The following is a 14995-nucleotide window of genomic DNA, read 5'->3' on the forward strand; positions in this document are numbered from 1 at the left end:
CTGTCGCTGTCATTCTGTTGCACTTCTGTCATGAAAACTAATTCCTCGTATATTTAAACATACCTGGCAATAAAGCTCGTTCTGAATATGAATATGAATATGTCTCGTGTTGTCTGTGAGCGGCAGTGCTGGACTGCGCGTGCGTGCTTGTGTTGTGACGTCAGCGGCGCGCGATCAGCGGTGGCGGGAGATTTTGCAGTGTTTTTGATCTAGTTCGTATTCAGAAGAAAAGCACGCGAGTAAAATGTGGAATCAAGGTATGTGGTTTAGGAGTTGTGTGTAGCTCGCTTTGGCTCCTGGTGTACTGAGGTGTGCTAGCTGGCTAATGAGAGTGAGTGTGTTGCAGGTAAATACGGCGAGGCGGGATATACACAGTCTCCGGGAGGATTCGGGTCTCCAGCCGCCTCTCAGGGAGCAGACAAGAAAGGGGTCAGTCTGTCTGTGTATATCAATTACAGTCAGGTCCATAAATATTGGCACATCGACACAATTCTAACATTTTTGGCTCTATACACCACCACAATGGATTTCAAAAGAAACGAACAAGATGTGCTTTAACTGCAGACTGTCAGCTTTAATTTGAGGGTATTTACATCCAAATCAGGTGAACGGTGTAGGAATTACAACAGTTTGCATATGTGCCTCCCACGTGTTAAGGGACCAAAAGTAATGGGACAGAATAATAAATCAAACTTTCACTTTTTAATACTTGGTTGCAAATCCTTTGCAGTCAATTACAGCCTGAAGTCTGGAACGCATAGACATCACCAGACGCTGGGTTTCATCCCTGGTGATGCTCTGCCAGGCCTCTACTGCAACCGTCTTCAGTTCCTGCTTGTTCTTGGGGCATTTTCCCTTCAGTTTTGTCTTCAGCAAGTGAAATGCATGCTCAATCGGATTCAGGTCAGGTGATTGACTTGGCCATTGCATAACAGTCCACTTCTTTCCCTTCAAAAACTCTTTGGTTGCTTTTGCAGTATGCTTTGGGTCATTGTCCATCTGCACTGTGAAGCGCCGTCCAGTGAGTTCTGAAGCATTTGGCTGAATATGAGCAGATAATATTGCCCGCAACACTTCAGAATTCATCCTGCTGCTTTTGTCAGCAGTCACATCATCAATAAATACAAGAGAACCAGTTCCACTGGCAGCCATACATGCCCACGCCATGACACTACCACCACCATGCTTCACTGATGAGGTGGTATGCTTAGGATCGTGAGCAGTTCCTTTCCTTCTCCATACTCTTCTCTTCCCATCACTCTGGTACAAGTTGATCTGGGTCTCATCTGTCCATAGGATGTTGTTCCAGAACTGTGAAGGCTTTTTTAGATGTCGTTTAGCAAACTCTAATCTGGCCTTCCTACATCTTGTGGTGAACCCTCTGTATTCACTCTGGTGAAGTCTTCTCTTGATTGTTGACTTTGACACATATACACCTACCTCCTGGAGAGTGCTCTTGATCTGGCCAACTGTTGTGAAGGGTGTTTTCTTCACCTGGGAAAGAATTCTTCGGTCATCCACCACAGTTGTTTTCCGTGGTCTTCCGGGTCTTTTGGTGTTGCTGAGCTCACCGGTGCGTTCCTTCTTTTTAAGAATGTTCCAAACAGTTGTTTTGGCCACGCCTAATGTTTTTGCTATCTCTCTGATGGGTTAGTTTTTTCAGCCTAATGATGGCTTGCTTCACTGATAGTGACAGCTCTTTGGATCTCATCTTGACAGTTGACAGCAACAGATTCCAAATGCAAATAGCACACTTGAAATGAACTCTGGACCTTTTATCTGCTCATTGTAATTGGGATAATGAGGGAATAACACACACCTGGCCATGGAACAGCTGAGAAGCCAATTGTCCCATTACTTTTGGTCCCTTAACAAGTGGGAGGCACATATGCAAACTGTTGTAATTCCTACACCGTTCACCTGATTTGGATGTAAATACCCTCAAATTAAAGCTGACAGTCTGCAGTTAAAGCACATCTTGTTCGTTTCATTTGAAATCCATTGTGGTGGTGTATAGAGACAAAAATGTTAGAATTATGTCAATGTCCCAATATTTATGGACCTGACTGTACATGTAAAAATTTGTAAAAATATTATTTATTTATTCACATGTGTGTCTGTGTGTGTATATATATTTACATAAATAGACACAGTGTACACACATTATGTAAACACATTTTTTTTATTTTGGATGTGATTAATCGTTTGAATGCACAAATTATAATACATATATTAGATGAAAACTGAAAATTAGGAATGTTGCAACTACCTGAAAGAAATACTAACTACTAGTTAACTACTAAAACAGAAATAAAAGTTGATCAAAGCTAAATAGAAATATAAAAAAACTACTAATAAAATTGACAAAAGCACTGTTTCAAACATTCATAGTTACTACAATAGTATATAAATATTAGTGAAAAGGCATTACTTGTGAATGTTTACAAATTGTGTTGTCTACTACTTCAGTTTTCAAGTCGCGTTTCATTTTCAGCCTAAATGCTGTAGTCGTTGAAGCAGGGAGACAGTGAAGTCTGTTGTGTGTGTTGTGCAGAGGACTCGAGCGCAGCAGATCGTTCCCTGCACCGTGTCCCAGCTGATGTCTGCCGTGCAGGCGGAGGACGTCTTCAAGGTGGGAGAGGTAGAGATCGCACAGGTGAGTCTGATAACATACATTTACATCTGCATTGTGCCATCAGTCAGGGAACACACACCTGTTTCATGATCTGAAGAGATATCACCCAATAGACCTTTATCACAGCGGAATGGAAGCAGTGTATCGATTCCTCCTGTTATGGATATTTTCCAATGTGCTGTAATCACCTAGTTGGATAAACACCTGTTAAAATGAGCATCTGCAGAATCAATTCAAAATCCAGACATTTTCAGAGACGTGAAGAGATATTATGGTGATTACGGTGCACAGAATTTTCCAAACTCAACTGAACTTATAGTTTTAATCCAACTTAAGCAGATCTGAGAGAGCCGTGGCTGGTAAACGTGAGAGATGATTTCACCACACAGTGTGTGTGAGGCCTGATGAATAAGATCAGAATGAACGTATCTATTCATTTGTATTCAATTTTAGCCATTCTCATTGACAGTAATTTCACTATGTAATTCATACATTTATGCCAAAGCTCTTAATTAATATTCAAAGTCACGCTGCCAATGCAGTTTTATTTTTCTCCCTAACTGAAATTATGCCTTTTAAATTTGAATATTGAATATTGACAAGTGTTTTGCATTAAATGTAAATAAATTAAAACAGCCACCAGTAGCACACCGACTCTTTCTGGGTCCATCATTTGTGCTGTGCAGTGGGGGATGTGAAATAATGACAGTAAAAATATAACCACATTTCTTAGCGTATCATAAGAATAATGGAAATTGCATGTAAACGGGAGCGAAGAGCTTTGCTCTTGATATTTAAACATCATAATGCGATTAAGTCCTTACTCTGATTATTGGAAATAATCACATTATTCATGCGCATTACACTAATGCAGCAAACATGTCTGCAGTGTGGAAGCATTTAAAGCTGTCCGAGAAAAGCTCAAAAATCATTGCAAGCACCCAACAGCGAGAGACGGTTTAGCGCTGCATCTCATGTCATGGTGGTTGCTGCTGGTTACTATGATGATTGAAATTAGGGCTCTGCGATTTGGGGAAAATATCTAATTGTGAATTTTTAAAAAAAAAAATTTGACAGAAATTGCGATTGCGATTTTTTTTTTTTTTTTAAATTTGCAAAGTCAAGCTTCAGCTCAATATTGTCAATAATGTGCAGCACAGTATGAGTACCGTTACCCTGCTGAAAAAAAACCCCCAATAGAAACCATCACAGAAATTCTTATAAAAACTCTTATTCTTTCCATAAAAAACCTTTTTGTTTTGGGCATTATTCCAGTAGGAATTACTGTTGTTCTATTGGTTTCCATCTGCTAGATTACATAGAATGCACCTATACACCAATAGAATGCATCAAATACCAGTAGACACCATTATAGTTTACATTAAAACCAATACAATTCCCATTATAACCCTTAAATCCATTACACTTTCTATTGTGTTTTGGGAGGGGGTCTACTGTTTTTTTTTTTTTTCTTCTGCAGGGAAGATTATAATGGTATTACTACTTTCACAGAATTATTTCACAGGAAAGATTTGTTTATTTTTTATAAATAAAGAACTGGATTTCTTTAGTCAATTATTAAAGTATTACATGTTACACGGGCTGATTTATTAATTTTTAAGTATTTGGGATTTTAAGAACAAGTGGGAAATGTGCTGAATGTTTAATTTCATCCAAGTGAAATTAACAAGCAGTTAGACTTCATTTACATTTGTTTTAAACGCGGAGCCAGCCGCGCGTGGACACAGGTTGCGTGTGTGCGTCAGGTCTCGTCCATATTGGCAGATGCGCTCGTGGGAGACTTGTGAAGCAGAACCGGGCGCAATACCGTGAGTATAAAAGAGCATTACGAGACTGCGTGTAAAAACAATGCAGTCATCAAACATTAAACAGCATCTAAATTAAAACTGCCTTACGTTACTGAATGAATTGTTGACCTAGGGCAGGGGGTTTCAACCTTTTAGGACATGCCCCCCCCAGTTTCTCTAATTTCACTTGATTTCTTTTTTTTGTAACATCCAAGTTAAGCTCATTTTCCGTGAGAAATTCATCCAAGGTCGGGAACATGTCTAAATTTCCCCCATCAACCTACCCCCTCCATCGCTCCAGTTTCCTCACAAACCCCACAATTTTATCGGACATTGTTAGTAGGTTTGAATTCGGGCCCTGAAGAGACAAATTAAGGGTATTAAGTCTATAAAACATGTCAGACAGGTATGCAAGATCTGTGAGCCACTTAGCATCAGTAAAATCATTTGCAAAAGAAGATCCATAATCAAGCAGAAAAATTCGCAGTTCGAGCAGTTCGTCGTCACACAATGAAAATATCCGCTGCAACAGTAACGATTCATATTCTGACCCCATTTCTTTGCATAACAGGCCAAACATTCTTGATTTTTGTGGGACGAGTTTTTATGAAATTTCCAATTTGTGTTGCTGTTTGAAGCACTGCGTTCAGCTCTGCAGGAAGAGTTCATTCAGCTTACCACTGAGTTTTTCAAAAATATCTCTTCCTGTGCATGTTTTTTCCATTGATGAGCAAAATAGCAGATCCTCAAGCAATTTTCTCTCGTGACGGTATCGGACAAATACAAGTAGCTGGGAGGAGTTTGAGATGTCTGTCGACTCATCTAATTGCAATGAAAAAGAAATTCCATTCTTTATTCTTTCAATTAGCAGACCACTCTTTACGATCTCTTTTAGTAAATCAATCTCACAGGCTTTAAGAGCAGAAAGACCGTCATTTTCTAGAACTGTAACTATTCTATCATAGAACCACTTCTCTAAATAACTACCCTTAAAATACCACAGTGCCACAGGGTGTGTGTGTGAGTGAGAAGTGTGTGAAGTTATGATGCTCCGAACAGATCACACATGAACAAACCCACCCCTTTTATCAAATGTATTTTTGCACGTTTTAAAAACAAGCAGGTAGGGCTGCACAATGAACCTTTTTTAATTGTGATTATGATTTCTGCTTTCCTCGTTGACGCATAACTGCCTGGAATTATTTTCACACTGGTTATATCCTGAAAACGTTTCATTTTACATTTGTGTTATCTTGCATTATTAACAAGCCTCCACAAGCGTTGCGGTTTACAAATATCGAGAGTTGAAATCCCCTAATAAGGCTTTTCTCTTAAAGGTGCAGTGTGTGTAATATTTAAAAGGATCTATTGACAGAAATGCAATATAATATATATACAACTATGTTTTCAGAGATGTATAAAGACCTTGCATAATGAACCGTTATGTTTTTATTACCTTAGAATTAGCAATTTCTATCAACATACACATACACTACATTTTGCGCCGCCGTCTTTCTACGGTAGCCCTAAAAGGACAAACTGTTCTACAGAGCGTGTTTCATCACTGTTGTTTTTGTGAATAAACACAATGATGAACAAGTAATAATAATATTTAGTTTTCTGAATAATTATAATTCCTTAATCTAATTTAATTTATAATTCCTTTATAATTCCTGAATTTATAATTCGTGGGGAAGTTGTGGCCTAATGGTTATCAAGTCGGACTCGTAATCCAAAGGTTGCGGGTTCGAGTCTCGGGCCGGCAGGGATTGTAGGTGGGGGGAGTGAATGTCCAGCTCTCTCTCCACCCTCAATACCACGACTGAGGTGCCCTTGAGCAAGACACCGAACCCCCAACTGCTCCCCGGGCACATTTTCTGCCCAGTGGTTTACTGAATCTTCCCAACCTGGCAACCATGTGCCTGTGCTCTCTCTACATCAGGGGTGCCCAACCCTGTTCCTGGCGATCGACTGTCCCGCAAAATTCAGGTTTTAATCCAAGAAGTCAAAAAGTCAAGAAAGTCAGTTAAAAAAAAACCTGACGTATTTAGTCTAGTTTTAGTCGGTGGAAACTTGACATTTTAGCAATAAGATTATTACTAATTAACCGTACAGCAGTATTAAAGGGGTCATATGATGCTATTTCAAGTTTTCCTTTCTCTTTGGAGTGTTACAAGTAGTGATCGACCGATATTGATTTTTTATAACTGATACCGATACCAATTATTTGCATGTTTATGTGCCCGATAACCGATATCCAGAACCGATATTTATAATAAATGAATAAAAATAAATAAATGACTGCATGAAGTAAGTCCATACTTCACTTTGGTTTTTCCTCCTTTCAGTCATCTTAACAAAAAATATTTTGAGAATTAGCAGTTTTTCATGCAGGGCTCTAGACTCATTCTTCCCACTAAACTCACTTTTGCGACTAACTTTCTCAGTTTTCTGCTATTTTTTTGTTTTTTTGTTTTTGCTACAACATTTGATTAATCAACGCATGCTGATTAACTTTTATCATAGTTTATAGTTATATGGTAACGAAAGTGTTCAACATTCAACTCGTTCTTTTTCATCGGTATATTTGTGATTTAAATTTTGTGAACAGGAATTGCTTTTTTCGTGCGCTTTTTACTTTCAAATTTGCGATCTTGGTGTCACATTTTACAAGAAAAGATCATTGTCTGTTTTGCTTATATCTAGACACCTTTCATTTTTTAAGACTAAAACAAAAGATGGATTCGTTGTTATTCTTAATTAAAAAGCACAATAACAATAAAACAGTACGTTGACAATGACAAACTAGCTTGCATAACATTTATCAGCAAAAAGGAATAAGATGAGGCATGGCACAGGACACATCACGTGCTGTCTTATATACCGACTATATTACAGAATGTTTAGCAAACTCTGAGGAAGCAAATAAATATATATATATATATATATATATATATATATATATACATATTTTTTTTTTTTTTTATTAAGGAAAGCCTCCATAGCGTAACGTGAGGTAAACAGCAAAGATAACAAGCTTCTCAAAACAAAAAGTAAAACTAAACTGGCTGTCACTGACAGGACTTGCATGTTTTTTTCTACAAGAACATCACCATGTTCACCTTCTCTGGTTTAAGAAATGGTCTTTTACTTTAGTTTGAAAACAAAATCCTCCGTTGCGCTCCGTCCGCGACGCGCACCTTCGCGCTCGTGCTGACGCGGCGAGTATAAACCAGGCTCTACTGAAGCACTCGTGCTGAAAGCACCTCTCTTCACGTGATCAGTGAAATCCGACTCCTGCTATAATGTGCTGCGGCTGGCAGTGCGCGCTGTATGAAGCAGACGCTTTGGAGCAGCGCAGACCTGGCACTCCTACAAATGCGACCACGTCAAATTTGAACTCGCAAAAAATTATCATGTTAAATGATACATGCCCTGTCATGTTAAATTTAATCTTCGTATTACAACAATAAAAAACATTTTTATTTATAAAAAGCTTTAGCAGCAACACTAATATTAGCAGTAAGCAAAATGAACGTAGAATGTCTAATGTTTTCAAATGGAGAACATAAATAAAGGAGTCATATCAACTTTATATTAGGTTTATAAGCTGTTTAATAGGATAATGTTAATTCACGGAATAATATTCTCTGGAATATTGGAATATAACAAGCATTGTATTTTATTGCATTTCTCAACTGGCATGCTCTAAATTATGCTTTTCGGTTTATCTATGCGTTTACACAGAACTATAGGCTACTCAAACTGCCATCGATCGCGGAGATAATAAATAATTAATTTCCATAGAGTTGTATTAATTTAGATGTTTATAAACGAAATAATGGTTATATAGTAAGTGTTAATACAATTTAAGGTGCTTCAGAAAAGTGAATCTTGTTAAAAGTTACATGCGGTGGCCGTGCTGAGCATTTCTTGAGCATCAACCGCTGAGTGAACTGCAATCGTCTTCACGAGACTAATGATGAGCATATAGACCACAGAGAGAGCATTCAATTCAGTGCTTTATTTCCATTCATGGATGTGTTATTTCAGGCAAAGTTATATCTTTATAGGGACAGGGCTTGACAGAGTATCTTATTTATCATATTTCTTAGAGCCAAGTTGCATAAACTACATATCAGAATTGAAAATACTCGAAACGTCATAGCATTTCCACACCGGCGATGACTTGCAGCATATGCCTCCATGCATCATATACGTCGTCACGCATTGATGTCATCAAATTGCGATCGGTTCGTGAGATCGGCCAAATGTATGCAATTACATTTTAGAGTTCACTAATTTTGTACAACTATTTCTTAGTGTTTTATAAAGTACACAATCCAGATTTCTTTGCTGTGGCCCATGCAGCATCTCGCTCTTTAATAGGAGAAGAGATGAACTCATTGAACAAGGGATTATCTCTGCCTCTTACCCTGATTCTTTTAACAGGAGCATGTTTGTTGCATACATTTAAAATACTCCCTTGCTAAATTAACATCAGGTATCAATGAGACCGTAAATAAATCACTCTCATATCATCAACATCCCGCAAAAAAGCTTGCTCATTAAAATGTTTAAATTGACGCCTCAAAATAATACATGTGAATTTTTTAAAATTCTACAATTTCTCACACATACTATTGCACAATGATCACTAACATCATTACAAAAAACTCCAGTTGCAGAAAATCTGAGGAGCATGAGTCAAAATAACATCACTTAGCGAAGATTTATTTGGTTCTTTTTGATTTATCCGGGTTGGAGAGTTAATCAATTGCTCCAAACAAAGAGTCACAAATATCCTTGAATGGATCAGATGTTTTGATGACCAGTCCCAGTTTAAATCCCCAAGTTTCTATCTGAAAGTAAACACTAGGGTCATGATGGTGAAACGGGAAAGTAGTTGTGCATGCGGTCATGGCTGAATGGCTGATATACTTACGCAAGCATTTTCTCTAATATGTTTACACACAGGCCCTTTATTTTTGTGTTGTCAAGTGACTTGATGGCTTTTTTGTCTGGATTTGTCTAGGTAACTATTGTTGGTGTGATCAGAAGCACTGATAAATCCACAATCAACATCCAGTATAAGGTGGATGACATGACGGCAGCCCCCATGGATGTGAAGCAGTGGATCGACACAGAGGTACGGCTTTAGATGGATTTGAGCGCTGTTTCGAGAGTTGTAATCATATGAAATTTTAAATATACTTGATAAATTTATTTCCGCTAGTTTTCATTTAATTTAACAATATACTAAAATAACAAAAATTATAATTGAAATCAATTAGGTGCATTGCATCAATCCGATACTCAGGATCGGTATCGGCTCCGATACGGTCATTTTCTGCGGATCGGGGATCAGTCAGACGAGACCGATCCAAATCCGATATTCTGCGTATACTATTGTGTTATTCTTAAGCCCCACGAAAGGCACAAAAACATTATAAAGCACCATGAAGTTTCGTGCACTATATTTCAAGTGTTCTGAAGCTGTTCCATAGTTTAATCTGAGGTCCAGATGAATATTTAAGTCGTTAAATTCAAGTTCCTGTAAACTCTTCTCTCCGCTGCGGCTGTCTGTCATCGTTGCGTGTCGCGTTCGGTTACTACAGTCAAACTCTCTTCAAGAGCGCACAGTTACTGAGGTTTAAAACTGTTAAAAGAAAAGGCTTAATAAACTAATGCACAGATTTAATACACTACGCATCAATATCTCTTCCCTTTGTGCTTTGAGCTTTTCTGTGAGGACTCGGAGGGCTGCGCTGTGACTCCGTGCCGCTTCAAGCGCATCATTCTGCACGGGATGCCCATAAGCGCTTTGTGCCGCTCCGTATTGGAGCCTTTCTAATTATATTTATTTTGCACAATGAAAGATTATTAATAGTCTTTCTTGTTCTGTCTATCTATCATATGTTGCTGCCTTCATTACTGTGCTATAGATTTAAAAGAAATGTCTTTTATTTTTATAGTGTACAGGTCCTTTTCAAAAAATTAGCATATTGTGATAAAGTTCATTATTTTCTGTAATGTACTGATAAACATTAGACTTTCATATATTTTAGATTCATTACAACACAACTGAAGTAGTTCAAGCCTTTTGTTGTTTTAATATTGATGATTTTGGCATACAGCTCATGAAAACCCAAAATTCCTATCTCAAAAAATTAGCAAGTATTTAAATATATATTTTCCTCCCTGTGCTTCCTTCTTGCTGATGAGCCGTACTGTGAAACAGCCAATCAGAGCAGAGCTCATTATTATTCATGACCCTGCCAAATAAGCCAATAACAGACCGTTTCATTCTAGGGAGAAATCCTAGGGTTGTAAATGGACATGTAAAATTGTTTCTGGAGATTTTTTGCCCTTACCTAAGCCACATACCTTCTGTGTAGATATCAAAGAACAATTTAAAATACTGTATCAATGCATTCTATGGCACCTTTAAATGCAGCGATCCAAAACAGTCAATCTATTCATCATTCAGACAAAACTTTGCTTCAAGAATGAGCCACATTGCTGACGTGATCTAATCGCTAGCACACCCTGAGCACATGCGAGTTAACCCCTTCCCCTTATCGGCAAGTCATATCGGCATAATTTTGCATGTCAGGCCGATGCCGATATTTACATTTAAAGTCATTATCGGCCGATTTCGATATCAGTCCGATAATATCGTGCATCCCTAGTTTAAATGTCTTTATTTAGAAACCAAAGTCATGGAAATTTACTAATCAAAACGTTTGGGAACCCCGAGCTTAATAACCTTCATATATTTATTCATAAATGTTTTTGTTTTTCCAGGATATGGGTGTGGATAACTCAGTCATTCCTCCAGGCACTTATGTCAAAGTCTCCGGCAACCTCCGCTCTTTTCAGGTGAGAACTCGTGTGCGAGTCTAAATGAAAGTGCTGTTTTATATGCACTTACATGCGTAAGTTGAATTGTGGATGGAGTTGTTGCACTATTTAATTATTAAAATATAATTTCCTGTGCATTCTGCAGTTTGAGAAATGATAGAATCTTTTTTTTTTTACTTCATGCAATAAAGATCAACGGTTATATTCTTCTGCTGGAAGACCGTTAGTGAGCAGCAGGTTCATTACTCCCTAGTGCACTATTTAAGTGTGTATCTTCAAAAAAAAGAGTAACTCTACTTGCCCATTGGTCCATCTTGGCTCCCTAAACATCTTCAGTAATATATATGTGAATAGTGTATAAAACACCAACCAGGAGTGTTTGGTCTCATTGCAGAATAACCGGTCATTGGTTGCGTTCAGCGCCCGAGTGCTGGAGGACATGAATGAAGTTACTTCACACATGCTGGAGGTTGTGAACGCTCACATGCAGCAGAGCAAACCACAGAGCATGGTGAGACTAGCATATCCTTCTCACACTACACTTCTGCTTTTCTCTTGCTCACACTGCAGCTCATAGATGACATTTATGATATGCTTATCTGTGCATGATAGGGATGGTTATGAATTAAACTAATACAGGGTTCCTGCAGGTCCTATATGTCTTAGAATGTACTGCTCAGAATTTAAGCCTGTAAAAAACCTCATGGTCATTTGCTTTCATTTGTGTCCTGAGACCTTAAAGGGCTAGTTTAAAAAATCCCAGGATGTCTTTCGAAAAGAGTAGGGGTGTGACCTCGGCATCCTGGCCAAATTTCCCCATTGGTCTCTGACCATCATGGCCTCCTAATCATCCCCTTACACTGATTGGCTTCATCACTCTGTCTCCTCTCCACCAGTAAGCTGGTGTGTGGTGGGCGTTCTGGCGCACTATGGCTGCCGTCGCATCATCCAGGTGGATGCTGCACACTGGTGGTGGATGAGGAGACACCACCCCTCACAATGTAGAGCGCTTTGAGTGCTTAGAAAAGCGCTATATAAATGTAATGAATTATTATTATTATTATTTAGTTCACCCAAAAATGAAAATTCTGTCATTAATTGCTCACCCTCGTGTCGTTCCAAACCCGTAAGATCTCTGTTAAACCAAATGAAATCCAAATTTCTATGAAATACTTTTTTTAAAGCAAACGTGCAACATAGAGTGCAAGAAGCAGGTGTCCATCTCATAGTCCAAATCACTGAAATCACAGTTCAGTATTACAGTGTAAGAATGACAACATATCCACCTGTTCTAGTCATAATAATAATAATTCAATTATAATCAAAAAACACTTTTTAAAGAAGTATTTACCAGAAATATTATTTACCAGAATTTATTTAGGAGAAAAATGTAAATGTGCAGTATTTCTGAAAAAAAATAAAAAATAAATATATATTAATAATATTAAAAAATTGCAATAATATTATATATATATATATATATAATTGCAACTCTCAGAAGGGGTGCCTGTCCCCTGCCATTCCTTTGACCAACACGTCTTCCTCGTCTTCCTCCCACCACTGCATGACCTCCATTGTGACCTGGATCACCTGCTGGCTCCATGTTACGCATCACTATGCTCTTGCAATTGGATCCCAATCAACTCTTTATATACTCATTCCACAATGTGCACTCAATCATCAGTAACGAGTTGGCAGAATTGGACAAGCAATTACAAGGGCCTGCATCTATACAGTGCAGTACTGTCAATACTGTAAATAGTCTGAAAAGGTGGTACAGTATTTGGGACCATAGACAGTGTCTGATGAAGCATTATGATAAAATATTAGGCTACATCCATGGATATTGTAGTCTAATTGGTTCATGCTCCACGCTAATTGGTGACAATGAATCTCGTTACAGTATCTTGAAACTTTCATGATTTAAACATGGAAGATTGTTTGTCTGTTTCCATACAACTATGCATTCTGAGTAATGGAACAGTTACTTATCATTTTGAGCAGTTGTATCAATTGATAGTTAGATCATTGTAAGGAAATGAATAGACACTCATTTGAAATGTAATGTGTGAATTGCCTTTTGAGATAGTAGTACTTTGATGTTAAGTTGTGTCATATTGAACAGGTGATTTCTGTTGAATGAACAAATGATCGCAGTTTTATGTGTATTGTATCCAAGCAATTGAGAAAAGGGTTAGAGTTTTGAAACGTGCATTTTGATCATTGCTACTATTTTCAGAACCTTGATGTCATTTTTCACAACTCTAGACACAAAACTCACAACCAAAGTGATTGTAAAAAACTGTAATAAAATTGTATTTATCCATTAAAACAGAGTATAGAAAAATTTATTTGGAAATAAAACGGATTTCATAGGGCCCTATAATTATTAGTATTTCTTTTTGTGGTAATAAAAATGTAAGTGAACAATAGCCTTTAAAATGACTTAAAAATACATATATAATAACAATGAGGCAATAATTAGTTCAAATAAAGTATCAAAAGCAAGAAATCATATGGTTTTATTGCAGAAACCTGTTAAAATACATAATGTATTATAAACAATAGAGCTAATGTAGATTACGCATCACAACAAAGGCCTACAGGGGCGCCAACGGCCTCACGATAGTTTTTACACATTACTGTGCGATCTAATCCATGTTTAATATTGACAAAGCACCATTTAATTCAAATGTCCACTTAATCTTTAATATTTGGACTTCTTTATGACAGAAATGCTATAGCCACTGTAATTACATGAATATGTGGACATCAAACCGCGTAAACTCAGAGTGAGGGTTTGAGCTTTTATTTTGAAACTGATGTATTCTTGTTCACGTAGATTCTTGCGTTCCCAGATGAACGTTATAATAAACCCAAACTCACAACAGCATGCAGAGATGAGTTTGAGACGCTCCACATGTAAATAAATTTTGCAGCACAAACCAATCAAGCAACAGCAATGAAAGACTTCGACCAATCAAGAGCGCTGGGTTCATTCCCCATCTAGCAAGTGGGATGATTGACAAATGCGTAACCTATCATTAAAAAGAGACTGCAAATAGACAGCAAAACAAAATCCAGCTCGGCCGCTGTTACGTCCCCCATAAGTCTAGGGATAAATGTGGACGTAACAACAGTAAAAATATTTTAAAGAGCGTTAATCGGAGTCCTGCCACAGCACCACAAACAACAAATGTCCAGAAAAAGATTTTATTTCACAGCTCGTGGAACAAATACAAAAAAACCCAAAAGGAAGCAATAGTTTCAGGAGAGGACAAGGCCAAAATAATAAACAAAAGACAATCTAACTGGAATAGTTTACCTCTAACTAAACTAACAAAGAAAAGAAAAGAAAATAACAAAATTGTACCCCAACTCCCTTGCTAGCCCAAAAACAGGAGAAAACAGGGTTAAACCAAATGGCATCCACCTCCCTACAGCTTCCAAGTAAAGCTAATAAGCAAAACACAAAATAAGCAAACATTTAAAGTAGCTGCTAAAAAGGATGTTAATAATAGCAGCTGTAAATCAAACAACAAACTAAAAGGTGAAGGATAATATAAATCTCTTTAACTAAAATTAAAAGCATTTGGAAAATATCACAACGAACCAATAATGAGAATTGGATTGGATTGGATTGGATTCAATTTATTGTCATTGCACATGTAGGTACAAGGCAACGAAA

The 14995-nt window shown here is 37.6% G+C and overlaps 1 protein-coding gene across 1 annotated transcript in view; it reads left to right on the forward strand.

The window, feature by feature from the left end:
* The first annotated feature begins 95 nt into the window (after positions 1-95).
* LOC306878235 (replication protein A 32 kDa subunit-like) overlaps positions 96-14995 on the forward strand; it is a 23977-nt gene continuing 9077 nt past the window's right edge. The window contains exons 1-6 of the mRNA XM_079430452.1: positions 96-257; positions 347-429; positions 2555-2656; positions 9479-9592; positions 11251-11325; positions 11702-11818. Of these exons, the coding sequence (XP_079286578.1) occupies positions 245-257; positions 347-429; positions 2555-2656; positions 9479-9592; positions 11251-11325; positions 11702-11818 (504 nt within the window). The 5' untranslated portion in view covers positions 96-244. The remainder of the gene's footprint in view (positions 258-346; positions 430-2554; positions 2657-9478; positions 9593-11250; positions 11326-11701; positions 11819-14995) is intronic.

Source organism: Barbus barbus (genome assembly GCF_936440315.1).
Source record: "Barbus barbus genome assembly, chromosome: 12".
Lineage (NCBI taxonomy): Eukaryota > Metazoa > Chordata > Actinopteri > Cypriniformes > Cyprinidae > Barbus > Barbus barbus.